The following is a 27,935-nucleotide window of genomic DNA, read 5'->3' as shown; positions in this document are numbered from 1 at the left end:
GGCAGTACCTAGCCACTGGGCACTCAACTCAGCTCCCCTGGCCTACTGATGTGCAAACCCTGCATGGTCTATGTGACCTCTCCCACTACACCAGTCCCCCGTGGTTTGGTGAAAAGACATGCTACCATCCCTCAACTCATCTTCCTTGGAAATGTGAGGCCAGGGTGCTGTGCAGATGAAGCTGTGGGGGCACATTGCTGGGGAGCCATGGGGAGAAGCCTGTGCGCCAGCTGGTATCTGAGTTCCTACAGTATCCTGATGGGGTCTTCCAGGCCCTGCTTGAGTTTTGTTTTCCAAAGTCCAGGCCTCTCCCTGTCAGGAGAGGACACCATGCAGACGCACACTACCTGCACAGAACTAGTTTATTCATTAGTATGGGGATGGAAAAACAACAAAACTCTACCTTATTTACAATTTCAATCAAACTGTACAATCTGATGGTTAGTATCAAGTTAGCATCCAGCATCTTTGTATTTTTTTTTTAAGTCAAGTCATCAGTAGTAAAAACCAGTTAAATTTTTAACCCTTTAAAGGAATTGCTGAGGGGACGGGGCAGGGTGAGAATCCATGGCAGAAACACCAGAGGCCAACCTTCCAAGAGGAACAGGAATACATTTTTTTTTTTTCCTGCCCATGAGCCTCTTTTCTAGCCACATGCTCTGGGAGGAAATTCACAAGTCTGGAGTACATGCTTAGAGGGCAAGTCGAGTGAAGGATGGTTGGCAAAACTGAGTAGAGGGAGAACAGTTGCAAGGGGAAGGGCCGCTGGGTCCACACCCAACCTGCCATGGCCACGTCAGAGCCCCTGGGACTGGACACAAACCCATCCCAACACAGAAAGCAAATAAATAAAAATATATATTAACTCTCTCTTCACAGGGGGCTGGGGTAGAGAGCGGGGTCAGTGAGGAAGAGGTCCTTTGAAGAAGAGAGCCAATTCCAGGAAGGGGTTAAAAATAGAACATGTCTCAGAGGCCACAGCAGGTCAGACAAAGTGGCATTCGTCTGATGTGGGGGAGAGGAGGAGTGGACACCAGAACCGACTTGAAACGTGTGCTTGAGGCCCTTCAGGGCAACCAATCCAGCTCTGCACCTACTCTCCCTCCTGGTCCCACCCCACACAGCAAAGAAGCGCAACTTAACACGTGATTGGCCTTCCCACAGCGGGGCAGGCAGAAGAAATGAAGCACTTTGGGGTCAGCAAACTGAGCAAACACCTGGGCTTCAGCACATGGCTGGAGTCCCAGGAAAAGGAGAGGGGCTAGGGTGGCCATCCCCTGCCTAAGGGTGCAGGCTCCCCTTAAAATGGTTCATGCAGCATTTGGGGGTCCAGGGGCACTGAGTCCTTCTGCCTCCTGGCCAGACAGGGCTCTTCAGTTCCTGGGAGAGGCAGTGCGGTCAGGCTAGGAGCGCCTTTGGCCCTGACCCTTCCACAGCTGAGGCCTGCCCGGTGCAGCCTGCAGGGTACGTTGCCCCAGGTGTGTGTGGCTTTGTCCTTTCCTTTTGGTGATGGCAAATGAGGGGCAGGCCCCCTAAGATTCCCTCTCCTCCCAGAGGCACAGCAGATGGGAAACTGAGGAGAGGCTGGGAAGCTTCCGGGGACGTCCTATCCTCTTTGGGAAGGGAAAGAGGAATCAGTTTCCAGCGTATAAAAAAAAATGAATCCCTGAAGTCATGAAGAGTGGAGATCCTTTTAAAATTCTTTTTTTTTTTTTTTCCTCTTTTCTGAAAAACTTTTGTCTTGGAGATGTTGGCCCCAGGGGTCCAAAGTGCAGTGAGAGGGGTTGAGGGGAGGGGCTTGGCACTAGATGGCCTTGGATGCAAGGCCCGGGCTCCTCAGATGGACGTTTCGTCGCTGCTGCGGGCAGGCGGTGGGGAGCAGGGGCAGGATAAAGCACAAGACAGGAGTGGGGCATGAGCGCTGCTGGGGAAGGGAAGGGAGCCTCGGGACGAAGGAACACCGGCCCAGGGTTAATGCAGGAAGTTAAAGAAGAGAAATCTGGAGAGGCAGGAAAGGAGAGTGGCAGAAAAGGCAGACAGAAGGTTAGCTGGAGCAGAGGAAGACAGTGAGCAGCTTCCACAGAGAAGGAAACAGAAGAGCAGTCCCGGCTCCCCACCCTCCCTCAGGAGGCCCTAGGCACGCACCCCACAAGGCACCCTAGTTTCTCGACACGTAAGGGACATGGACCATGCTCAACCCATCTGACCTCCAACTGCCAACCAGGATCACCTGGGGGAGGCCCAGGGGCAGCTCCGTCCCAGCCAGGATGTCCGCAAGTGTCACCTTGGCCACCCTACCAGCCCCACTCACTCGGAGCCTGAGGAGTCCTCGTCCACGGTGCCCGCCTTGATGCTCATGGCGATGGGCATGACCCCATTCAGCTGCTCCTGGAGACTCTGCCTGGGTGGCGGGCGGGGAGGGGGCCCCATCCGGCTGCCTTCACTGGCTGAGGAGCCCCGAGAAGACCCTGTGCCCTGCTCCAGGGGCAGCCTCAAGAGGCTGCTCTTCTCGCTGATGGTGGGCAGACATTTCTTCTTGAGGATTCCTGGGGGCCCGGAAGGTCACCATGAGAGGCCCGGTGTGGGGAGGTGGGCATCCTACAGAGCTCCAGCAGTCCCTGGCAGGGCAGAGGGGGAGGAGGGCAGCTGGGGGAGTCCCCTCACCTTTGTGTGGCTGGGCAGAAGGGCCAGGCAGGGGGCCCAAAGACCCTTCCCGAGACAGTGCATCTCCGTTCTCCCGTGGCCTGTCCTCCAGAGTCCCGCTGCTAGCACCCTCCTTTGCTATGGGTCCAAAGTCTCCTGGCCAGGGGGCCTTTCCAGGCCCGGGGACTCCATCTGGCAGCAAAGGAAGTAATTAAGCCCCAGAGGGAGGAGGTGGCTAAGAGAACCACCCACCCAAGTCCTGCTCCCCAGGAATCCCAGGCCTCTCTGGCTTCCACTGCCCCCCAAAGGCCAGATCCCTGATGCCAGCCCACCCTTGGGGGTACTGTGCAGAGCCAGTCTCTCGGCTCCAGGACCGATCAGGCTGTCCCAGCCCTGCTCTCCAGGGAAAGTGGCCTCCTCCTCCTCTTCTTCCTCCTCCTCACTGTCTGATGAGTGGGTAGAGGCATAGGAACCACTCTGGTCATCTTCCAGGGACAGGTCACTGTCAGAATCCGTGTCGGGATCTGGGAGGTCAGGGGAGGATCATAGTTGACCACCTACCTCGGCACACCCACAGCAAAAGCCAGGCCCCTGCCCGGCTAGGTGGCCAGGGCCTTCCATCCTCACCATGCTGTTGGTCTTGACCTTCCAGGAACAGGCCACCCGGGTCTCCCAGGCCGGGCGGCCCTTGGGCAGGGTTCAGAGTGGACTCCTCCCTAAAAGACAAGCTAGAGGGGTCAACATGGCCTCTCACCCTGTAGCCCCTTATTTTTCTCTCCCCTGGGATTCTAATTCCTGCTCTCTGTGTGGCTGGGCAGAAGGGCCAGGCAGGGGGCCCAACGACCGGGGTGTGTGTGTGTGTGTGTGTGTGTGTGTGTGTGTGTGTGTGTGTGTGTGTGTGTGCGTGTGTGTGTGTGTGTGTGTGTATGCATGTGTATGGCCTAGACACAGTCTCTGAGCTTCTGTGTTCAAGGCTAGCACTCTACCACTTCGGTCACAGTTCCACTTCTGGCTTTTTGGTAGTTAATTGGAGATGAGTCTCCTGCTTAGGGCTGGCTTTGAACCGTGATACTCAGATCTTAGGCTCCTGTGTAGCCAGCATTACAGGTGTGAGCCACCAGCACCTGGCTGCTTTGCGTCATTTATGACTTCTAGCTCAAGCTGCTACCTATATTGGCCACATTGTGGCCTAGCAGCTGGCTGGCCCAGGTCCAGCATGCCTGGTCCTCCCTCCCCTCTTGAGCCCTCCCGTCTCCAGGGCTCACCTCAGCAGGAAGGGGATGTAGCTGGGCTGGCTCTTGCATGAGCGGCTGGCACTGTGCAGTGAGCCAGCTGAGTCTCCATAGGGTTGGTACAGCCGCCCGTCTGCATAAGGGCTGGGGCAGTTATAGGACTAGGCAGAGGACAGACAGGTGGACAAGTGAGGGAGAGAAAGGTGGGCCCAGGCTAGGAAATGGAAAGATGCAGGGAGTTTGCTCTACACCCTCCCTCCTGTATTCCTAGGTGTTAAGGTGGGGCCTGGCACTGGCCCTAGCTCTGCAGCAGCTGTTCCCCCCGGCACACCCTAAATACCCTGGACTGGCTGAGTAAGGACTTTTAACTTTTTTAAAATTTTTTTATGTTGGCACCAGGAATTGTCCCCTGAAAGCATTTTGGGAGACAGGGAATTTGTAAACTTGGCGACTGCTTCCCAGCACAGAACACTGGTTACTTGGCTCTGTCCATGACTCCATTTCCCCCAACCGAATCCTACCTCACTGTAACGGCATCGCCCCCCAAGACCACACCTAACATCTCACCACCTCTTCCTCCTTCCTGGAAGGGGATAGGGAAAGAAAGGAAGCAAAGAGGTATAGAGAAGGAGGAGGCTCGGCCCGGGGCATCCTCACCGAGGTCAGGGTGGACTTGGTGGTCAGAGCAGGGTCGGGGCTGGGCTTGCGGCTACAGGCAAACTTGAGTGCCTTCCGGACTTCCTTGCTCAGCACCATATAGGAGAGGAAGATGAAGGGGCCCTGGCAGGAGAGGAAGCTGGAGTCTGGGCATATTCAAGCACACTCCTCAGCCAAGCTCCCTCCCTCAGTAAGGCCAGACCAGATACCTGGATACAATTGCAGGCAGCGAAGAGGTAGTGGAAGAGGAGGGTGTCGCTGTTGACAGACAACAGTGCCAGCAGCCATGCGGCACTCAGCAGCAGCAGAACGGCAAAGGAGGGACGCAGGCCCGAGCTGGGGGGCAGAGCAGTGTGTAAGACCACCATGAGCCCCCCAACCCATGTCCACCAATGCCTTCCCTGTGCCCGGGCACCCCATACTCACACAGGGCCTTTCTTCTCGAAGCCCTGCCGCTGAGCAGCACAGGAGGCCCGGGCCGCCAGGATGTACAGGAAGACACTCATCTGGGCAGTGGAGAGAAGCATGAAAGGACCAGAGGGGACAGTCAGTGACAGTGCTTCCCCACAGAGCCTCGAGGCTGCCACTGCTCCTCAAGGGAATCCAGCCGGTGGCCACTGGCTCACACCTGTAATCCTAGCTACTCAGGAGGCTGAGGTCTGAGGATCATGATTCAAAGCCAGCCTGGGCAGGAAAGTCTGTGAGAGTCTTATCTCTCATTAACCACCAAAAACTCAGAAGTGGAGCTGTGGTTCAGGTGGTAGAGTGCCAGCCTTGAGCACAAAAGCTCAGGGACAGTGTTCAGGCCTTGAGTTCAAGACAGACAGACAGACAGACAGACAGACAGACAGACACACACACACACACACACACACACACACACGCCCTTAAAGGGGATCCAGAGGATATACTCAACCTACTCACCTTAGCTCACTTTCTGTACTTACCGAAACAGCAAAGGCCACTGGGCCAGCAAAACTCCAGATGAGCGTATCATAGATTGAAAGCCAGCAGAAGTCAGGGTTTCCATAGCCTTCAGGGTCTAAGCCCACAGCCAGACCTGGAGTGTGGTGAGGGCAGCAGAGGAGGGCACTCAGCACAGAATGCAGAACCTTGGGCGCACCTGACAGCCTGCAGCATGTGGGAGGGTTCAACCTCCATCTACCCATTCCCTGCTCCTGGAAGAGGACCCCGCTCCCTCACGGAGGATCGGGGCATGAGGTAAATCAGGACACCTATGACTAAGCTGTCCTTGAGCAAAAGGATGCCAGTCTCAAGCTGTGGGCCGTGGGTGGCACTGTGGAAGACCTAAAGCCCCAGATGTGGAACCTCCAGGCCAGGAAAGGGGTGAAGTACCTGTGATGAAGGCAGGCACACCCCAGCCCAGCATGTAGTAGAAGCGCATGGGGCCAGCGTTGACATCGCGCACCTCTGTGAGCGCCCGGTACAGGTGCAAGGCTTCCAGAAGAGCCCAGGAGAAGGTGCAGAGGTACAGGAAGTGCAGCAGGATGGCAATGACTGTGCAGGCAAACTGAGGGCCAGGCCACTGGTCAGTGACCAGGACATAGCCAGTGCAGGGGCTCAGCCCACATCAGGCAGAGGCAAGTTTCAGGGGAACGCTGAGTCAGAAGGGCCTCTAAGATGCTGGGGCACTCCGTGGGACGCTGGGGAAGAGGGAAGTGTGGGCCAGGCACTAGCCTAGGTCCTTGATCGGATTCACTACTGTCAGGACAGGGGACCTGGGCTGAAGCAGGGAGGGAGGGGTCACCAGGAGGGTGGGGGCCGGAAGTCGGGAAGAGGAGGGCATCTTACAGGGAGGTCAGCCTGGTTGATCCCCAGGAGAAAGACCAGCTGGGCCAGACCCAGGGCAGCTGTGAGGTTGCGGCGGATGCCATGTTGGTTGGAGCGCAGGGCACGGAGGAGCGTGAGGAAGAGGAAGGTGAGCAGCAGGGCGGCCAAGGTAACCCCGAGGGCTACGTATGTCAATGTCCTCAGGGGCAAGATCTCTCCATTCTGCAGAGCGGGTGGCAGGGGAATAAGGGCTGTGCCTGAGGACCCAGCCTAGCAGCTGGATACCCAACCACGGCTCCACAGCGCTCCCCCGCCATGGACCCCACCTCCCGACGGGACACATCCATGAGCACGGCAAAACTTGTCATGTGGTTGCACTGGCAGCTGACGTGGCTCTCGTTTCTAAAGACGACCTCACAGCCCCGGGCTGACCAGCCACCTGTGCCGCTGACCCTGCGTGAGGACAGAAGGATGAGGGAGGCAGGAGGCTGAGCACCCGGGGAAGGGGGGGATGGGCAGCCCATGCTCTCACAGGATCGAATGGTTCCAGAAAACACAGATGGGCTTGGTTCGCTCCTCCGTCTCAAGCAGCCGGAACTGCACGGTGACTGGCTTGTCCAGGGCGCGTGGCAGGAGTTCTTCATCATCGTGAACACTGATGCTCACCACGGGTGTGTTGATGACTGGGCGCTTAGGGACTCTGACGTAAGGCACCATGACAACCATATGATGAGGAGACTCCCTCATCACTGCAAACGCCCTACTCCTGGTCCCTCCACACGCCAGCATCCACCTGTCTGGCCCCAGCTACTCACCTGAGGCTGCGCTTGTCTGGGTCATAGTTGTGGGGCAGCAGCCCAGCCAGGGTGCGGTAGATGATGACACTGGCCACAGCCTCCCCGTGGCTCAGCTCTGGGTGCCTCCGCTGCCGCCGTGCCAGCTCCTCTGGCTCCTGGGCCTCTCCCAGACCGGCAGGCCTGAGCACGGTGGGGATCTCTGGAAGAGGGGTACTGCCGCACTCAGCTGGGCCCCGCCCCTCCGGAGGGCCTGCATGGATGCGGCCAGGACCAGCCCTTGACCCACCCAAGCCCCACTGACCTCTGAAGACAGACTCTGGCAGAATGACAGTTGTTTCAAGGTCCGGAGGCCGCTCCCCACGAAGTGCCTCATAACGTGGCAGCTTGGCCCCAGCAAAGTTCCCCTTATCCAGACGCACTACGGAGATAACTGGCACCCCGAGGGGCCCTAGGTCAGCCCCAAGGGAGGCCACCCTTAGAGGAACGCCCCCCACATGCTCTCCCGCAGCCCAGGTGGCAGCCTCACCTATGTTGGGTGTGACGATGGTGAAAGGGCTGAGGTAGGTGTGCCGCATGTTCTGGGCCAGGGCGCTGGCATAGGCTTCGTAGTGCTGGAGCAGCCAGGCCGTGCCACCCTCTGTCTGCTGGATCAGCTCCCAGTGACGTTTGTTGGCTGCGTCCAGGAGGGCACTGCCCACCCGCAGCAGATTCTGGGGGTGGGCATGGTTACCAGTAGCATCTGTAGCATCTGCTCGCAGCCCACACTTGTCATCCATAGCCCACACCAGCTCCCCAGCTCCACACCCGCCCTGACCCTCAGCCCCTCCCCTGGGAACCCCTGAGTCCCCTGTCTACCCATCAAGCATGCTCTATTTTGAATCTCTCCTCCTCTTGCTCTAAATAAGAGCTCCAAGCTGTGCTTCCCATGCCCTACCCTCTGTATCCCCTGCCGATTCCCAGAGCAGTCAGCCCTGATACAATGGCCAAGCTGTGGGGCCACGTGTGCCTCAACACGAACAGTCCTGTCTAGTGCACTTAGATATGGTGCAGGCTGGGAAGTGGGGCTGAGACCCCAGGAGCTGGATCATGAATCATGGATCTCATGGGGGATGTGTGCCAGGGGGAATGTCCCTCCTTTTCCCCAAAGACTGCTACAAGAAGTAACACTCACCATCACCCCCACCCAACCAGCCTTGCCCACTGGAAATCCCACCTCAGTGAAGTGGACATCCTGTGTGGCAGACAGCCCAAAGCCCCGCTGGGCACTCTCATGAGCCAGCAGCCGTGTGGCCAGCTGGTAGGCCACCTTCACGTCACTGCCGAAGTAGCCAGTCGTGTGCTGTGTGGCATTGCGAAGGAGCAGGGCCAGCCTCTGGGAGCGACCTGAATCCAGACCTGACTCATTCCGCTGCAGCCGCTCAGCCTACACAGGAGGGACAGAAAGGCCAGGGGCCGGTGAAGGGGGGTGGAAACTGGAATTCTAGAGCAAACAGTGCCTCAGGAAAGCAAAGAAAAAAAGAGTGAGGGCCCCAAATAAACAGGGACTAGGATTCCACCCCTTTCTTGGAGATGGGTAGGAAGCCAGGCACCCTGTGGCTCACTCCTGTAAACCTAGCTACTCAGAAGGCTGTGATCTGAGGAGACTCTTTTTTTTTTTTTTTTTCCCAATCCTGAGGCTTGAACTTTTGGCCTGGGTGCTGTCCTTGAGCCTCTCTGTGTTCAAGGCTAGTGTTCCACCACTGGAGCCACAGTGCCACTTTCAGCTTTTTTTGAGTAATTTGTTGGAAAGAGTCTCACAAACTTTTGTGCCAGGGCTGGCTTTGAACCATGATCCTCAGATCTTCTTGAGTAGCTAGGATTATGGGTGTGAGCCACTAGTGCCTGGCTTCTATGAGACTCTTCTCTCCATTTAATCACCAAAAAGCCCAAAGTGGAACTGTGGTTCTAGTGGTAGAGCATCAGCCTGGAGCAAAAAAGCCAAGAGGCAGAGACTAGGCCCTAAGTTCAAGACACAGTACCACCACACCCCCTAGGGGGAAAGTGCAGGGAAATGGAAGCATGAGAAAAAGGGAGAGATAGAAATGAGAAAGTAAGTGGACTTACGAAGCCCTTCAGCTCTGAGAAGGTGACGGATGTACAATTGAAGAGGTTTGGGGGGAGCCACCCCCTGTGCTCATCACAGTGGCGTACTGCAGTCCCTGAAGAGAAGGGGGAAGAAGCCAAGAGGACTGGCCTCAGACAGACACATAGGGAGCCCCGGAGACCTGGCTGAGAAGGGCTGCTGTGTGCTAAGAGAGCAAAAAATATAGAACTCTAGAACTATAAAGAACTCTACAGCCAAAAACAGACATCTTTACAGAGTTATAGAGAAAAATATAGAACACTCTCATGGGGTGCTAAGAGAGAATTCTAGAGCCAAAATATAGAATTTTAGATTCCTATAGGACTCTAGTGCCAAAAATCTCCACAAATCAGTCCTAGTGGAGGCTATGGGAACAAGCAGGTAGAAGACCTTTTCTGAGTGCTCAGACATCACTGCCCCTCCCCAATGAACACCTCGTGTTCTCTATTACTCTCTACCAATGCCAGTTCCCACCCTCTGCTCCTCAAGACTGACTATCCCACATGTGGCATTATTCGGGTGTTAGGAGTCCTGTGTGATTCATTTGTGAATCTCTAGCACCCAGCCCTGTGCCCAGCACAATGTAGATTTCTCAGCATTTCTGTCCAGAGTATGAATAGGACAGGCACTGGTGGCTCCTGCCTTAGATACTCAGGAGACTGAAATCTCAGCATCAAGGTTCAAAGCCAGCCCAAGCAGACAAATCTGATTCTTATCTCTAGCAAAAGGCTGGAAATAGAAGTGTGGCTCAAGTGCTAGCCTTGAGCACAAAAGCTAAGCAAGAATTTTAAAAGTAGAAAGTTAAGTCGTGAGCTCTTTGGATATATCGGAAGGTATGACAAAATCTCTAGGTCCTGAAGGGCAGAAAGTAGAGTCCTGAGATCTGTAGCTGAGGGCTTCCTGACCACGTTCCACCACTGGTAGAAGCCAACTTCTCAACAGGACATCCTGTAATGCCTACCAAATGAGCCTTTGGGACAGGGGGCAGCAGCAGGAAGCCCAAACCGTGTGCGAGGCCACCAGATCCCAGCCTCGATGGCCCGTGGGCAGCTGTCATAATTCACTGTGAGAAAGAAAGAACACAGGGTCACAAGGAATAGCTCTGTGTGGGTGCCCCAGCCTTCCCCCCCAGTCTCCCTGTGCTTGCTGCTATCAGGGCTCCAGGGCTCTCTGGAGCTCCACCCACCCACCCTGGAGCCTCACCTTCACAGCCATTCGTGGTGACCTCAGCAAAAGGGTTGTCACAGCGATCACACTGGCGCCCAATGACACCAGGCTTGCATGGACACTGGCCATCCTCAGGGTCACAGACTCGGGACAAAGAGCCTGTGGGGTAGCAGTCACACAGGAGGCAGGTAGGGCTTCCAGGGGGCCGATAGTGGTTCTCCTGGGAGCAGGGAGGAGGAAGGGGAGTCATTGTCTCAGGCACATTTCCTGGATACTCCTGGATCCTGTCAGCTATAGGGTCTGGAGAGAGGCTGCCTGAACTTAGGTCCCCTTTGGAATGGATGCTCACAATATTTACCAGCTGGTAACAATTTGGAGTGGAAGACACTGGTGAAATGCCAAGCAACCAGAACAGGCTGCAGAGTTCCTGTAGAGCCAGCCCAGGGCTCACTGCGTAAATACTGGTCCTGTCCTGGACTCCACTGCACCCAATACAAAGACCAAGAGCCAATTTCCAATTTCCCTGCCCACTAGAACAAAGGCAATAGGTCTCAGGGTCTCTGCAGGTATCCCCATCTCCATCCCCATCGCCTCCCCTCCCCTGCAGGTGACATAGAGAGTAGGCCCAGGTGGCCACTGGGGGACTTTGTGGAGGCTATCACCTTGCAGTGGCACTCGCCACTTGTCTTGTTGCAGTCTGGGTCAAAGCCTTTGCTAACATCACAGTTGCATGGGCCACACGTGGGGTGTCCCCACCAGCCACGGGGGCAAGGCTGGTCAATCCTGCAAAGAGGCCAGGGTAGAAGTGAGCTCCCTCTGCCACGCTCACCTGGCATGCCCCAGCTGCAGCTCAGCCGGGCTCCCCAACCCAGAAGGAACAGGCAATGGCTGCTGCCTGCAACCACAAGCCTTGGGCCACATACCTGGTCTCACAGTATGGTCCGAGGTAATTTGGAGGACACTCGCAGGTATAGCCGTGGGGAGCACTGGGCTTGCGGGTACAGACAGAGTGGTGTTCACATGGATTCAGGTCACATACATCAGTGCAGTTGTCACCATAGTAGCCTGGGAAAGAAGGACCAGAAAGGCTCACTCCCCACTTCTCCAGCAATGTCTTCTATCCAACCACCCTCGACCACTTCCTCTCACTCAGCATGGCACCAGGTAGCTTTGGGTTTTCAGAGTATGAGATGAAGGCTCAGAGGGGTGAGGTGACTGGACTCCAGGGACAGAAAAGTCAAGGTAAGACTCCTGAACCTGTCAGCCTGCCTATTTCTAGGGCTCTCTAGCATACCTGGGTCGCAGCTGCAGGAATAGCTGTCCCAGTCATTGCTGCAGTAGCTGTTAGCAGGACACGGGTTTGAGTCACAGGGATCTGGCAAGCTACATCCCGGCTCCACATTGATGCTCTCCCCGCGGCTGGAATCCAGGCTGCTTACACCCTTGGGGGCCTCGCTTACATGTACGCCCTGGGAGGACGGGGTCAGCGTGGGTCCTCAGTGGAGCAGGGTGCTGGGGAGTGGCAGGACAGGAGCACAAAGCAGAAAGCTCACCTGCAAACAGCCCCGGAAACCACGGGCCACACCGCTGGCTGGCCCCGGCACTCCCCCGACAGTGATGTTGCTCAGGTGCAGCCCATGCAGCCTGGGGCCCAGGTTACCCTCTGCCCTCTGCTGCCCATAGTCAAAGGACAGAATGGCATGGCCAGGGCCCCCACTGGCTCCTAGTGCCAGCTGTGCATGATGCCAGTCACCATCGTTGGCACGGCCTGGCTCCAGACGCAGAGATGAGGCCTGGAGCCCTGTGCCCTCCACACTGAGTACCAAGTGGCCTTCCCGGAGCTGGGGCAAGAGGAAGAAAGCAAAGTCAGCACACAGCCCTGATTCACGTTTCTCTTAGCCTACTTTCTGGACCACCAAACCCATCTGGCCTCTAGATGAGGCTAGAGGAACACTGGGCCTGTTTCCTGCAGTCCCAACAGATGGCAGCATTGATCACTACACTGATCCGGCCACCTCTAGCTCTGCCCAAGAAACCACCTTGCCTAGTAGCTCTGTCCAGTCCTCCCCAGGAGTCCATTCCAGCCCTAGCCCCGCCAGGGCTGCCCCCACCTCCCGCCACTCGCCGCATCACCTGCAGGGTGATGGTGCTGCGCCCCCTGGTGACAGCTTGCAGCAGGACCCCGTCTGCCTGGCGTGTGCGGAACATGAGGCTGAGGTGCCAGGGCTGAGAGATTGGCAATGAGAGGCCATGCCAGGCCACCAGGCTACTGCCCAGGAAGCGCTGGGGATTGGCCATTTCTGGGGAGGCAGATGGAGGTACAGTGTGAAGGGTGGGATGGGGGGCAGGGGTGGGGCATGACGGTCTGGGGTGGCTCCAGGGGAGGCAGGCCCACATCCCTCGCCACCCCGCCCACCAGAGCATTTACCTGCCTGGAGCCCGCCTGAGTTGTGCCCAGGCCTGCCTCTCACTGAGCCCTTTGTTTCCCTACTACCCTCTCAGGCTGTGCCCAAACACGCTTTTCCACCCACAGCCGTGCTCGTGGAGCCCTGCCCAGTGCCTGCCCCGACCCTGCCAGTGTTCCCAGACTGCCAGCAGCACCCAGGCCCTGGCCTCTGACAGCCGCCCCTCCTACCCTGGGCACAGCTCTTGCCCCCAAAGCCCAGCGGGCACTCGCAGCTGAACGTGTCCCACTGGTTCACACAGGTACCCCCGTTGTGGCAAGTGTTGCTGTCACACACGTTCTTCTTGGTGGAGCAACCTGAAATGGAGAGAAGCGGGAATGGCCCCAGGCTAGGGCTCCATTTGAGGAAATCTGTGGTGAAAGCAGGCAAAGCCCTTGAGACCACATAGGCAAGGATCGCACTCCAGGTGTAGCCCTTCCTTTCCTCTGACTCCCAGCTACCCCTCCTCCCGGACCCCCATACCAGGAATGGTGCCGTTGTTGGCAATGAAGTCAGCCATGTCTACATGGCGGCTGTCCACTTGCAAGTTCCTCATGCAGCCCACAAAGTGCCTCATTCGGACAGGAAAGCTCTCAGGCAAGTCAGGCACCCCACCCAGCAGTAGAGGCCCAGTGAGATCCAGAGACCTAGGAAAGCAAAGCACCGGGTGGTGACATGAGGGTGGGCTCAAGTCTCTGGTTCTTCTCTGCACACATCCTGCCAAGCCTGGGAAGGAAGGGCCTGGCAGAGTAATAGGCCCTGCAGAGCAGCACAGGAAGAAGGGGTTCTCAACTCTTCCCACCCTTACCACACATCCCACAGTGCTCGCTCTAACTCCTAGATGCCAACCTCTGCCTTGAGGGTCTCAGCAGGATTGAGCAGAAGCCAGGGGAGCCCCATCCAGCTTGGTTTCCACTTTGGAACCCACTAGTCCTTATCTATTCAACTTGCCCACCCTTGCCGCCCGCCCCACCTTCCCCCTTAGAACTTTCCCCTGCTCACTTCTTGCTGCCACCCTGAGTGCCCTGGGCAGCACAGGAGTAGTTGCCAAGCGCAGCTCCAAAACGCAGAGCCACCCCTGTGTCACAGCCATCCACAGTCACCACGGCCACCTTCTGCTCTGATGGGCCCTGCGGGAGCCCTGTCTGGCCCAAGAGTGGCTGTGAACAGAGAGGGGCAAAGAGAAGTGGTGGGCAGGGCCCCAGGAAATTCACACCCATGGTAGACACACGGCGATCTATGGCACCTCCACGTCTGCCTACCCTGCATCGAGTACCACCTGGTGGGATGGGAATGCCCCCAGCAAAGTGGCACTGTCCCCTCCCAAGTCCTCCCAGCCAGGGTGCCCTTGTGAGACCTCCCCAGTGCTCTCAGAGGCACCCAGGTGCAGGCATGCATGTGAGCAGGCCCCCACACCCACCTTGTTATAGTACTTCAGCTGCACCGTGTGCCACTGGCCATCGCTCACGCCCCCGGGCACGAAGGGGGACACAGTGGTGGTCGATTCCCCTGGAAAGAACGAGGGGAGCTGGGACACAGGAAGAGGGCTGGGCACAGCCCACGGCTCTGGCTGGAGCTGGACCCATATTTGGCTAGGAGAGAGTGCGGCTTTGGAAGAGGATCTGGGAGCCATGGGAAGTGGGAGGTAGGTGAGGATGCGGGGCAATGGGGGTCACCTGCAGAGAAGGTGAGCTGGACCTGCTCCTGGATCACCTCGAGGGCCACGAAGTCATGCTTCTCATTGAAGCGCCCGTTGTATAACAGCAGCCCATTGCGTTCCTTTGTGGCAAACCTGAGCAGGAGTGGGGGCAGGGATTGTGGGACCCAATGGATGCCAGCACCCCACTCACTTTACCAATATCCAGTCCTACCCAGGACTCCTCCATCCCCCCACACTCCCCTACGAGCAGACACCTTGATAAGACTTCAGCTCAGGGGGCTAAAATGTAGAAGATGGGACCAAATTAGAACCCTCGCAGCCCAGCTCCCCCCATTTAGGATGATGGAGGTGGGAGTGGGGACCAGCAGACCCTGGAGGGGAAGATGGTCTACTTGATTTACACTGACAACAGGAGGCAACCCAGAGTCCACCAAGCCCCTCTATCCCAATGCCCAGCCACTCACGAGAGGGCCAGCGTGAAGTGGAAGCGCTGGCGCAGGCCACGGAAGGTGATGAAAGAACGGGCAGGGAAACTGCGCGTGGTCACCTGACAGTAGGGCTTCTCGAAGTCCCCCGAGGGACAGTCACACTTGAAGCCACCCACCAGCAGGTTGACACAGGTGCCCCCATTCTTGCAAACACCAGGACTGCAACGGCCTGAGCGGGCGCTCACCTCACAGTGCTCACCTAGGTAAGAGGAAAGGCAAGGTGAGTAAGTACCAAGCCCTTGAGGAGGGGTAGGCAACAGCTACCCCAATTCTGGGTTGAATATGAAAATGTTCCCCACAGGCCCATCTGCTGAAGGCTTGGTCCCCAGCTGGTGATGCTATTTTGGGAGATGCTGGAAACCTTAGGAGGCAGAGCCTAGTTGGAGGAAGTAAGACACTAGGAGTATGCCTTTGAAGGCTCTGTTCTGTTCCCTTCCTATCTCTCTGCTTCCTGTCCACTATGAAGTGAGCAGCTCTGCTCTGCCGCAACTCCTGTCACTGCAGGCCCGCACCTATGGGCTGACTATGGATTGAAATCTCTGAACCTCTGGGCCAAAATTAATGTCTCATTCAAATTATTTCTTAGGAACATGTCATGAAAATCTGATCAATAAATCCCTGGTAATATCTCCCATGGCCTCCTGTGAACCTCCAAATACTCCCAGATTCTCTCAGGCATCCCTACTTCCTAGCGAGATCTACAACACTCCAACCCTTCCAGGGTGCTCTGGTTGGTCTGCCAGGCCATTCTCACTGCAGCTCCACACATCCCCATCCCCTCCTCCCAAACTCCTCAAAGCTTCCAGGCCCCTCTCCTACCCTGGGTACCAAGGCCCCAAACCTTGGTAAGGATAAATGGGAAGAATGGGATAAGGACTCTGCCGGCCCCTGATCCTCCCTTTCTGCAGCTTTTGCTACTTTTTGTTAGGCAACAAGATCTTTTACCTTCCCTGGGAATGGTACCTCACTTCCATTCAAATTTGTCTGAGTTATGGGATGGGGTCAGTGAGGAGGGAAGCCAGGACTTCTCCAATAACAAAACAAGGAACTTCCACCCAGAACCCTTGGGACCAGACTGAAGACTCTGTGCCCTTGGGCAATGCTGAAAGAACAGGAATCTGATCCCTGGTAGAGATCAGGATTCACAGGAGCTAAAAATTCCAACAGCATCAGATGGGAAAATCCACCCCTTTCCCTCCTCATTCCCAGATTCTAGAGATAGGTTCTCAGCTCTTGTGCCTAGTGACTGGCTCTTGTTTCCATGGAAACTGTTGTTCGCCTACTCTAAGCCCCCTCTCCCCACCCTTCTGGACAAAGACTCCCCTCCCCTCCCCCATGCTTTCTCTTTCTCCCTCCCCCAGCTGCAGCATGGAAGTCAGTCTGGCAAGTTCTGGGCAGGGAGATGCAGCAGGGAAGATGGTGGGGCTGCCCACACTGATGGCAAAGCCGCTGGGTATGGCTCCAAGGACAGGAGGAAGCCTGGCAAGGAAGAAGAGCAGGGTGTGACCCAAGGAGCAGCCAAGAGCCTGCAGGGAGGGTCAGGATGCAGAGTGGAGGCAGTAAGCATCTTAGGGAGAGCCAGGGGTGAGACGTGTGGGAGGGAGGTAGAAATGGAACCGTTCTGCCCAGGATGCAGTGTCCAGTCACCACTACCTGCACACCCTGCAGCTGCTGCCCCCAGCTTCTCCATGCCTGGAGAGAAAAGTGTGTGCTGGAGTCCTGGAAGGTAGCTCACTTGGCTGTGGGAGACCAGACCTAGGCTTAACCTCAAGCTATCTGGAGTCAGTAACCTCACCTCAGCATTTCCTCAAATACAAGCCAGTACTCGTCAGGACCCAGCGTTTGCTGGGTGAAATTAATTAAACGAATCCCCACCACCAACTTATTTTAAGCGGCTATTGGGCCTTGAATTCAAGGTCTAGCATGCTTGCTTGGCTTTTTCACTCAAGGCTGACACTCTACCACTTGAACCACACCTCTACTTCTGGCTTTTTGCTGATTGATTGGAGATAAGAGTCTTGAATTTTCCTGCCCAGGCTGTGTGTGAGTGTGAGCGTGTGTGTGTGTGTGTGTGAGTGTGCACGTGTGGGTGGGGTGCATGAACAGAGTGCAGTGCAGGCCCTTCATTTCCCCTTCCAGGCAGTGGTCAACACGCAGAGAAGTTCTGAAGGCTGGGTGAGTGGAAGTCTATCTTGCTCTGGGAAGGAGTGAGGAAGCGATCTCCACTAGCACCACAAGGTTTTTAGACGGCAGCCCCCGCCCCAGGCCCCCTCCCGGGCTCACCCGTGTAGCCTTCACGGCAGAGGCAGGTGTAGCCGCCCTCGCGAGTGCGACAGCGCCCGTGGGGCCCGCAGGGCCTCGAGTAGCACAGGTCCACCTCGGTCTCGCAGTAGTCGCCGGTGAAGCCGGGCGGGCAGCGGCAGCGCAGCCCCCCGACGGGGTGGATGGGCCGGAAGAGCACGGAGGAGGAGGCGATGAAGGGCGCCGAGGAGTCGAAGCGCAGCACCGACACGCAGCGCATGTAGTTCTCGCAGGGCTCGCGCAGGCAGATGTTGTCGTCGAAGGGCAGCACGCGCTGCGCCGAGATGGCGGTGAGCAGGCTGCGGTTGAGGTACAGGCGCTCCTGCAGGTCCTCGGACGGCAGGAAGGGCGGCCCGCCGCCGGGCCCGGGGGGCCGCCCCACGGACAGGCTCACGTTGAGGATGTGGCCCCCGGGCGCGTCCGTGTCCCGCTGCACGTTGAAGACCACCACGTGGTCCGGGGGCGTGGCCAGCGTGGCCGCCACGGCCTGGATGAAGAGTCCCAGCAGCGGGGACAGGAAACGCTCGGGCGACATGTCCTCCAGGCGCAGCGTGATGCTGTGCGTGAGCATCTCGTCCGTGATGATGGTGACGCGTAGCGCGCACTGGGCCGTCACGCTGTGCACGCCATCTGCGGAGGGGGAACGCCCGTGGGTCAGCATCAGGCCTGGGCTGGGCCGGGCCACAGTGCCAGGTCCTTGCAGGCGCGTTGGGTAGACCCTGAGTGGGGAACTCCGGGAGAAAGAGCCAGTGGGTCTCAAACGCTGTACCTCCCCTCCCCCCCACCCCGCATGGCATGTAAACTGGTATAAAGGGGGACCAGTGACTTGGAAAGATCAGTGGAGGGCGGCAGCCTTGCAGGGGCAGTCCTGTTGGGCTGTGTAAGAGGATGAGATTGTTCAGAAATTCTCTCTGTGTTTCACATACCTTCCCGCTCAGTTCCCTGCTGTGAGATGTGACACATTTGTGTGTGTGCTAGTCCTGGGGCTTGAACTCAGAACCCTGAGCGTTTTTGCTCAAAGCTAGTGCTTTATCACTTGAGCCATGGCTCCACTTTCTGCTTTTTGATACTTAATTAGAGACAGGACACTCACAGACTCTCCTGCCTTGGCTGGCTTTGAACTGAGATCCTCCTGAGTAGCTAGTATTACAGGTGCAAAGCATTTTTTTTAATGTTTGTGATGGGTCCCTGCTCCACCCATGAGTCCTGCCCCCCTTATGGCAGAATCAGGAACAGGAACCCCATTTTGTCCTTTGCTTACTTTTCTCCAAGGCCCAGAGCACTATGAAAGACCCACAAAAATCATCCCCTCATGGCCCTGTCACTCTTGACAGCAGGGCATTACCTGGGCCTGGCAGCATTGCCGCAGCAGGGCCGCGTGGGAAGTGAACTGGGTCAGCCGGCCATGGGGCCCCTCCCACTCAGCCTATGACTGCCTGGGCATAGGCCTGCTATCTCCATGGCAACACCCCACACAAAGCATTCTTCCCGCCCAACTCTGGGTTGCTGCTTTGGGGAGCGTGGGGGACCCCACCCCAGAAAATCCAGCTGTGCCACCTTAATGGGTGGCAGAACCACCCACTTGTTCCACGCTAAAGTCAAGGTACATAGAAGTGGTGGAGATAGGAGAATCTGGGCAGCTTCCACCGAGAGACCCCAGAACACCACTGGGCTAGTATCTCCTCTGGCTTCACACCCTCTGGCTACTCATCACCCAACTACCTACCTGCCATACCCTCCAGCGGCACACTCACTTATAAACAGCTAAATACTAACGCACTTGTTGGTGTCTCATGCCACCCACACACCAGACACCCAGAAATACCATGCACACCTGCATGTGCTTACATATGGGAATGGATTTGACGTCCTTCAAAAGTGAAAGCTGAGGCCATGGGGAAGGGAAAATGGCTTGGGAAAACTAGGAGATAATCATGTATTTATCTAGGATAATGCCTTACACATAGTAGGTGTTCAATAAACACTAAGAAGTGGATGAGAATCTATACAGTTTCCAGAATACAATAGTCTTAAAAGTACAGCAGGAGAGGCCCCAGAGCACATGGCACCTAAGCAGGAATGGGCAGGGGCCAGTTGCTAGGGTGGGGCAGGAACAAGAGAGGATTGTGGGACTAGATTCAGTGGTGGTGTCACAACTACTTGAGGAGGATGGCAGAGAGTCAAGCTTCACGGGCAGCTTAGTTAAGCTGAGGCAGACTGAAGCCAGACACCCATCTCAGCTATATTCCAACCCCACTGCAATCTGTCCTCCAGTCTCATAGCTGTCAGCCACCTGCTCTTGCCAGCAAACCTGCTGTCACTGATCACTTCTGCTCCTCCCACTCTGATCTAGAAGCTCCTGCTCAGGCTGCTCCCTCCTATTTGATCTCTCAAGACACCAGCCCACAGTCCTCCAAGCCTTCTAACCTGCCTTGAGATTGCTGCTCTACGAAGCTTGTCCATCTACCATCATTCCTCTGCCTCCTTTCAGAGCCACTGTACTTTCTCCACAGCTGGCACAGGGGCTCTGATGCACCTGCCCAGAGGTTTCTAGATAGGATATTCCTTCCAGGAAAGAAGTAACCCAACGTTCCACACACAGTGCTCTCGCTTCTTAGGGAAGGAGCATTCAAGACCAACAGGCAAGAAAAGCCCCACTGCCTCTCATCCCTGGGAACAAACGTTCCTCCTTGTGTCTCCCCTCAACATTCCAGGCCCCGTCTGTGCCCCTCGCCAGTGTGTCTCCCTTGCTTCCCATCTGGCCCACCATCTGTGGCCACCTGCCCCTTCTGCTATTGTCCCCACTGCAGCAGCCAAACTATTGCTCTATCCTTCCTTCTGTCCCTCTTTCCTGATTTGACCTCCATCACCCCTCAGATTCACAGGCAGGGTAGGAACAGGGGTAGAGTCCCCAGGGACTCTGCAGGTCTGGGAAGCTGAGCAGGCCATGGGCAGGCACTGCTGTCCATTCTGGCAGAACAGGAAGCAGCAGGGAGAGTTTGAGCTGCAGGGGAACCATCCAGCCTGGGCTGGTGCAGCTGCAGCCACCAGGAAGAAGAGAGGGGGACGACAGCCACTGAGGCCTAAATCCAAAGATGGGACAGGGGCAGACAAAGGCCCAGGAAAAGAGCCAACATTGGAGGGAGTGGGAGAGGAGAGTCTTACAGGAGCTGGGGGAGAGGGTAGCAGAGGGAGGCAGTGCTGAAGGACCCGGCATGGGCAGGGTGGGAAAGAAGGAAGAGACAAAGAACCAGAGAAGAAAAACAAAGAGGCAATGGGAGTCAATTCCCCTCACCCAGCCTCCTGAACTTTGGGGTTGCCTTGGTGACTGCCTCCAAGGGTCAGGCTGAGGGGGGAGAGAAGGCTAGGACTGGAAGGCCAGCCCCAGCTGCTCTGGGTGCCCTCCTGGACTTCCCCTCTGATCTAGGGGATTTCAGTCAGGGACTCTGCACTGGCAGGAGACAGAAAACTGAATGGTGCGATTCTGTGCCCTGGGTCTTTAGCATCTAGCCACACTCACCAAAGATAGGCTAGGGATGGAGGACAGGAGACAGAGGCTTCTTTCCTTTCTATGCTGCCACTTCCTTTAGTGCTAGGCATGGATAAGAATGTCTCCCAACTTCCTCCTTCTGGAGAGGAGGCTAAGAACCTGGTCCACCACCTGGTCCATTCTCCTTGGTCTTGGAGACTCCCTGGGGTTTGAGCCAGCAAAGCATCTATCAGCAAGCATGAATGGGGAGGGGGCTAGAGCCTCCCTTACCTCATGTGTTTGTTGCTAACAGTGGACCCCCATGAGGACCCTTATACCCTCAGATTCAGGGTAGATGCTCCGTAATCCAGGTGTGGTTCCCTCTCTGCTTCTCACCTCCCACACGGATATACAAGATAGCACACTGTCATGCACAGGGCTGGCTCTCCTCCCCCAGTCCTGTCTGTGAAGTGTGCAGGTTGAGCGCATGGCCAAGCAGCAGGAATGCCCAGCCTGGGCCCTGGCCAGGCTCCCACACCCCTGGAAATCTCTCCCCACTGGATCAGAGTTCTTGGAGTGTCTGCACTGAAAGTTCAGCCGTCTCCTGGCTCATTTTGGTAACCATGCCCCATCTTGAACCTGAGCTGGTCACAGACAGCGGGGAAAGCCTACCACCTAGAGAGAACCCACGGAGAAACCAGGGGAGTCCCAGCGGAGTCCTGACTTCCCTGCAGCCCTTCCCCCCAAGTCAGACCCCCAACTAAGGACTCTTGACAGTGGGGTCTGTTTGGACACAGACAATGAGCACTGGCCTTATTTCCTGCAGTAGCTCTGAAGGGGAAGCCAGGCCAGGCTCTTTCTGCCTGGAGGGAAAAGAATGCTGTAGACAAAGTCCATGTCAGCTCAGTTGGGAGCCAGAAAGGGCCAGAAGAGGACAGCAGGGTCCTGACCCCTCAGAAGAACCCGGTGCCCCCTGCAACCCTCTGTCCTGCCAGAGGCTGTATGAGATCACAGGACTGTCCTGTTGGTGGGGAGGGAGGTGAGGGGCCAGCTTGCTCCCCTCACAGGCCACGGTGCCCTCCACCCTTCCCCCAGCTCTCCAGGCCTCCACGAGCCTCCCCTCTCCCCCACCCCACGCCTTGAGCAATTCTTGGCAGCCACAGCCAGGGCAGCCTCACAACACTTCCCCCCAGCACGTCACAGGCTGGTAGGCAGGGGGCAGCCAACCAAAGCAGCCAGCCCAGCCTGGGGCAACAGGCGGGGCCTGCACCAGGCTGGCCAGGATTCCTGGGGCTTCTTCCCAAGCTGGTTCTTGCACTCTCCTGGGCGAGCCACTGGCAGAAAGGTGGGCCCTTAGCACCCCCATAGATGGCTTTCTACCTCCAGTGTCTCCCTAAACACTACTCCCACCCCAACTTTACCTGGGCCCCTTCTTACCTGACACCAGCACGCTCATGATGGCCTCCAGAGGTCGGTTGTTATCCAGTGCCCGGCTCAACCTCAGCTCTCCGGTGGAGGCATTGAGCAGGACCAGGCTGAGCTCATTTCCTCGCTCAAAGCTGTAAGTGAGGCTGTCTGAGATGTCAGGGTCATGGGCAGGCACGCGGCCAATGGCGCCCCCAGGAAAGCTGCTTGAGCGGTTGGTGACGTAGTTATTGAAAAGGATCTCAAAGTTGCCCAGCACTGGTGGGTTGTCATTGCGGTCCAGCAGCCGGACATGGACAGTAGCCCTGCTTACCAGGGGAGCTGATGTGGCTTGGATGACCAGCACGTATTCGGGCCGGTCCTCGTAGTCTAAGTCCACCAGGGCAGTCAGCTCCCCAGAGAAGATGTCGAGTTGGAAGACCTCAGGAATGTTGCCCTCCACAATCTGGTACATGATCTGAGCATTGGTGCCTTCATCGGGGTCGGTGGCTGTGACCCGGGCCACAGCCAACCCAATAGGGCTGTTTTCTTCTACAAACACATCGAACTCATCCTGCTCAAAGACAGGTGGATTGTCATTCACATCCAAAACAGTGACTGTCACTTCCATGGGTGTGCGGGCGGGGGGCATCCCCTTGTCCACTGCATACGCTCGCAAGACGTACTGGGCCACGTTCTCGCGGTCCAGCCTCCGCAGGGTTCGTACAATACCCGACGTGGACTCGACAATGAAGTCACCATCTCCATCATCCCCTCCTTGGAAAGTGTAGAAGATCCGGCCATTGAGACCAGAGTCCCGATCCGTGGCCGAGATCTGGAGGACACTGGTGAAAGGGGGCACATCTTCGTAGATGCTCCCCTGGTAGGAGTCCCGTAGGAACTGAGGGGCGTTGTCATTGACGTCGTTCACCAGAATCTCCAAGTATGTGGTGTCAGACTTCTGGGGGATGCCGTTGTCCCGAGCAGTGATGGCCAGCGTGTAGGACACCTGGTCTTCATAGTCCAGCTCCGCCTGGGTGGTGACAGCCCCCGTGTCCGCATCGATGCGGAACTGAGGGATGCTGTCCTCCATGAAGTAGGTGATGCGGGCATTCTCACCTGTGTCCTCGTCTGTGGCACTGATGAGCACCACAGTGGTACCGGCCGGCCGGTCCTCATTCACATTCACTGTGTAGTGAGAGCTCTGGAAGACGGGACGGTGGGTGTTGGCATCGGTGACATTCACCACGATCTGTGCTGTGTCTTGCCTTGTGCCATCAGACGCAGTAACCGCCAGCACATACTGACGCTCAAGCTTGTAGTCCAATGGCAGGGCCAGGGACACCAGGCCACCACCACTCTGGCTGGTGATGGAGAAGCGGTTTCGAGTGTTGCCGCTGGTGATCTGGTAGGTGATGACACTGTGGGCGTCGCGGTCCACGGCTGACACTGTCACCACACTGGTGCCCACAGCCGCATCCTCATTGAGCCGCACCGTGTACTCCGGTTGCGTGAAAGTTGGGTTGTTGTCATTGACATCCAGGATGGTCACACTGACGCTGGCCGAGGCGGTGAGAGCTGGAACACCGTGGTCTCGGGCTTCTACACCAAAGCTGTAGAAATCAACCTCCTCTCGGTCAAGCTCGGCAGCCACAGAGATCCAGCCGGTGCCATTGTTGATGGTGAAAGGGAAGTCATGCCCAACTCCAGCCAGGCGGTATTCCAGGCGGGCATTGTCACCAGCATCAGCATCGATGGCCTGGACATGGAGAACCAGGTAGCCCAAAGGGACGCTCTCTAGGACAGTGGCCTGGAAAGGGGTGCTGACAAAGATGGGGGCGTTGTCATTGATATCCAGGACTTGCACTGTTACCAGGCCAGAGACATTGGAGAGCGGGGGCCGGCCGCCATCCTGCGCCCGCACCCGTAGTGTATACTCTTTGGTTGTCTCATAGTCAAGAGGGCTCACCACGTCCAGAGCCCCAGTCTGGGCATCCAGATAAAACTGTCCCCGGGCATTGCCACTCATGATGCTATAGTGTACCAGGGCGTTGCTTCCCTTGTCTCGATCTGAGGCCGTCACCCTGAGGATGGGGGCTCCTGGGGTCACATCCTCCCGCACCTGGACCACATAACGCTTCTCACTAAACTGGGGGGCATTGTCATTGTCATCCTCCACAGACAGAAAAACAGCAGCCGTGGCACTTCTGGGGCCCGGATCCCGACCCTGATCACTTGCCTCCACTATCAACTTGTAGGATTCCACCTCTTCCCGATCCACAGGACCACGGGTTCGGATCACCCCCGAGCGAGGGTCAATCTCAAATACTTCGGAGGGGCTGTCCCCAGACCCCTCCAGCAGGCGGTACAGGATATTGGCATTGGGAGGGGCATCGCCATCTGTGGCCCTGACGGTCAGCACCTCGTAGCCAACCTCCAAGTTCTCCCTGAGGCTCTCCTTGTACTCCTGCTGCTCAAAAACAGGGTCATGGTCATTGGTATCCGTCACCAAGATGGTGAGGGTGGCCAAGGCACTCCGTCGGGGCATGCCATGATCCTGTGCAGTGACCCTGAAGACGTGGGTGCTCTTGGTCTCTCGATCCAGCTCCTCGGCTGTGGTGACAACGCCAGTGATGGGGTCCAAGGAGAAGAAATGGTTGGAGCGGCTATCAAACAGGGCGTCCATGGTGTACTCCAGCCGGCCTGCCTCGCCCTCATCTGGATCGATGGCTCGCAAAGATGCAACGGAGGTGCCTGCTGGCTGGTTTTCGGGCACCGTGGCCTGATAGCTGGGAGGCTGGAACTGAGGGGCTGTGTTCACATTCCTTTTCCTGCGCCCTCCCAAGGACTCCTCCGCTGGCTCCTCTTCCCCTGCCCTGAGCCCTGGGGCTTGTGTCAGCCTGCAAGACTGGCATCTCAGCCGGGGGGCTTTTAGGCATGGGTGCTCTTGAGGCAGGGTCAGCTTGCCCTGTGGGGAAAGGTGGCCTCCGATGCCCACGAGGCGACAGCTCCAGGGGCAATCTTCAGGAGCTGGTGGAAGGGGGATGCGGGCCCCAGATTCGGGACACCAGGCCCTCAGGCCATCGTGATGGGGCACCAGGTGGCCAATCAGCTCCGTGCCTGCATCCTTGCACCGGCTGGTGTAAAGCCAAAGGTTCGAGGCTGAGGCGGGACAGAGCCAGCCCACGGGGACACAGGCCCCGGAGGAGCCGCGTCCCCCGGACCCCAGGGAACGACAGGGCCCCACTTGGTCTCCCCGTAGTGGTGGCGGCGGCAGCAGCAGCAGCAGCAGCAGCAGTAGCAGCGGCGGCGGCGGCGGCAGCGGCGTCGGGAGGGGGACGCTGGCAGCCCGGCTCCGCATCTCTCCCGGCTCCCGGCCAGCCGGGGTCAACAGGCGCCGCGGCTCCTCCTCCGGCTCCAGCCAGCCCTGCCGCGCCTCATGCCCGGCCCGGGGCGCCGGTCCGCGGGGACCACCTGTGCGCCCCGCGGGGCCTGCGTCTCGGGACGGCTCGGCGGGGCCCTGCGCCGCGTCCCCGGCTCCCACGGCTCCCGGAGCCCGGCTCGGTCCCAGGTTACCCCGACCGACTCTCGCGGGCTCGCGCCTTCGCCTCCACCTGCTCTCCCGGCGCCCCCGACCTGTGCCCGCGGGCCTCGCGGCGCCCTCGGCCCTGCTGGCGGCTCCCCCCGGCCCCCCAGCCCCCGAGCGGCCCCGCCGCCCGCGTGGGATCGCCCACCTGCGCCTGCGGACCTGCGGCGCCCAGACCCCAACCCAGCCCGGCCGCCACCGAGGGCCCCTGCACCGTCCGCCCGCGCCCGGCGATCTCGCCGCTGCCGGTCGCCGCGGGCCTGGGCCCAGCCCCGCGTTCCCTCGCCTCCCCGGCGGGCGGGCGAGCGAGCTCTGCAGCGCGGCGGCGGCGGCGGCGGCGGCTCATTACCATAAACCTGCTGGCGCCGCCGCTGCCTTAAAGCGGCGACGCCCGCCGCCCGGAAAGAGGTGGGCCCCAGCCAGCGCCCGCCTGCCTAGGACGCTGTCAGCTTCCCGCCGGTAGAACCGGGCAAGTCGGCGCGGGGATCGTGCTGCAATCTACCACAACCTAGAGAGGAGCTCATCAGAAGCCAGACCGGGAACGGTAATCACAGAGGTGGTTCTTTGGGTTTGTCAGACCTTCGCAGGGGCTCTGGGGCCATGCTCCCAGCTACACAAACAGCTCTGCTGTCAGGGCTGGCCCCGATCAGACTGAGCTAAGAGGGTCTGACTCAACAGTACAAAGACTTCCTCAGATCCAGAGGTTGTAGTCTGCCCAGGGTGCTCTTGGGATCCAGCAGCTTAGGGTGCAGAACAGCTCCAGGCAGGGAGCCATGGCACCTAGATAGTCCTAGGGTGCAGAGAATGTTGAGGAATTAAGGTATGAAGGCTGTAGCTCCCTAGAGGCAGGGAGGCCCACGGCGGTTATTGGTCCACCACCCACCCCTTAGCTGTGTGACCATGTCACTTTTCTCTTAATAAAATAAGGGGATTGAAAAAAACAATTGATTTTCAAAGTGCATTTGGTGATAGGCTCTTTTTTTTCCTCATCCCAAAATGAGACTCTTATCTCCAATTAACCAAAAAGCCAGAAATGGAGTTGTGCTCAGATGGCTGAGTGCCAGTCTTGATTGAAAAGTGCCCAGGCCCTGAGTTCAAGCCCAGTACTGGCACTAAACAAACAAACCCAGAGGAGTTAAACTAGGATCTGGTGTGTGTGTGTGGGGGGGGAGGTTCAGGACTGAGGCCCCAAACAAGTATCTGTGGGCTACCCTCTCTGTGTGGAGCTTGAGGATGCAAGCAGATCCATCCTACTGGAAACCTCTGGATTAGATCTTCTCTTCCAACACTGCCTTGGGGTCACAGCAGTGTCACTTTCAGCTGGTCAAGGTAGATCAAGGTGGAGAGGCTTAAAGAAGCTCTGGTGACCACACAGACATGCCAAGGATGAGAAAACAGGTTTTCTCTTTCTCTCCTTGGAAATACAAAAGGAGCTGGGTGAAAGGATTATGGCAAAGGCGAGTGAGTGGGCTGGAAAGCCATGGGGTGGGTGCAGGACCCCTAGCCCAAGCAAGTGACTCCCCTTTGTCCTCTGGACAAGGCCAAAGGTACCTCTAGAGTACAGAAGTGCCCCAGTTGCTTGCATAGGGCTCAGTATCTCCAGACTTTATGGTTTGAGAGTATCTAGGGTCTGTGTGGGCATTTTGCTCTCTACCTAATAGCCATGTGGTGCAGAGAGTGTTCGGAAATTATACCATCTGTTAATTACCCTTTGAATTGGGGTTGGGTAATGAGACTCATTTCTGATGAAGGCCTGATGGAGAAACTGCAGCTCCATTCATCTGGTTCCCTTTGTAGCTAAAATAGATTTTCTGGGTGGGAGAGAGGACAGCTTCTACTCTGGTCAGGGACCAGTATTTGAAGCCCAGCAGTAGAGCAGGGTGTGTGTGTGTGTGTGTGTGTGTGTGTGTGTGTGTGTGTGTATGTGTGTGTGTGCAGGAACCACACAGCTCTCTAGGTGAATGGCCTTTCTGCCCAAGGCAGGCAGGCTCAGAGATGCAAGGACCCCTTTCTCCAAACAAATTGGTATATAATACTTCACCCTTCCCAGCCTCATTTTTAGGAGCCCAGAGAGCTGCTTCCTTCTCTACCTCACTAAAGCAGAATGGAAACTTGAAAACCGTATGTCTACTTTGAGGTGGCCCTAGTAAGACTCCTAAAGGAAAAGTTTCATG

At 57.3% G+C, this 27,935-nt stretch overlaps 1 protein-coding gene across 3 annotated transcripts; it reads right to left on the bottom strand.

The window, feature by feature from the left end:
- Positions 1-344: 344 nt before the first annotated feature.
- On the bottom strand, positions 345-26,042 carry Celsr2 (cadherin EGF LAG seven-pass G-type receptor 2). 3 transcript variants are annotated; one of them, XM_090334340.1, is made up of 34 exons: positions 22,209-26,042; positions 17,285-17,932; positions 14,978-15,200; positions 14,530-14,645; positions 14,274-14,362; positions 13,856-14,013; positions 13,337-13,500; positions 13,045-13,170; positions 12,543-12,709; positions 11,963-12,250; positions 11,704-11,878; positions 11,333-11,474; positions 11,072-11,192; positions 10,446-10,629; positions 10,204-10,305; positions 9,224-9,318; positions 8,334-8,543; positions 7,647-7,830; positions 7,422-7,550; positions 7,139-7,319; positions 6,856-7,023; positions 6,650-6,776; positions 6,345-6,545; positions 5,889-6,063; positions 5,480-5,592; positions 4,959-5,038; positions 4,742-4,868; positions 4,533-4,655; positions 3,909-4,036; positions 3,271-3,359; positions 2,976-3,167; positions 2,665-2,835; positions 2,312-2,546; positions 345-1,999 (listed from the first exon to the last, which is right to left on the bottom strand). In XM_090334340.1, the coding sequence occupies exons 1-34, from the start codon at positions 25,534-25,536 to the stop codon at positions 1,972-1,974; spliced, it is 8,787 nt and encodes a 2,928-aa protein (XP_090190466.1). In that variant the 5' UTR covers positions 25,537-26,042; the 3' UTR covers positions 345-1,971. The 3 variants fall into 3 exon arrangements, with proteins under 3 accessions (XP_090190466.1, XP_090190467.1, XP_090190468.1); XM_090334341.1 differs by having other exon boundaries at positions 345-1,858; XM_090334342.1 differs by having other exon boundaries at positions 345-1,613.
- Between the last annotated feature and the right edge of the window lie 1,893 nt (positions 26,043-27,935).

Source organism: Megascapheus bottae, chromosome 6 (genome assembly GCF_031878675.1).
Source record: "Megascapheus bottae isolate mThoBot1 chromosome 6, mThoBot2.hap1, whole genome shotgun sequence".
In the NCBI taxonomy this organism is placed as follows: Eukaryota; Metazoa; Chordata; class Mammalia; order Rodentia; family Geomyidae; genus Megascapheus; species Megascapheus bottae.
The sequence above is the reverse complement of the archived record's forward strand: the minus strand, read 5'-3'. Positions and strand labels throughout refer to the sequence as shown.

What these genes read in the sequence shown, in the direction of transcription:
- Celsr2 (XM_090334340.1), bottom strand. Translation starts at nt 25,536, where the DNA reads ATGCGGAGCCGGGCTGCCAGCGTCCCCCTCCCGACGCCGCTGCCGCCG. An exon ending in AGCTGAAGTACTATAACAAG is followed by an intron (nt 14,014 to 14,273) that starts GTGGGTGTGGGG and finishes CTCTGTTCACAG; the next exon opens with CCACTCTTGGGCCAGACAGG. An exon ending in CCAAGTCCACCCTGACCTCG is followed by an intron (nt 4,037 to 4,532) that starts GTGAGGATGCCC and finishes TCCTCTGCCTAG; the next exon opens with TCCTATAACTGCCCCAGCCC.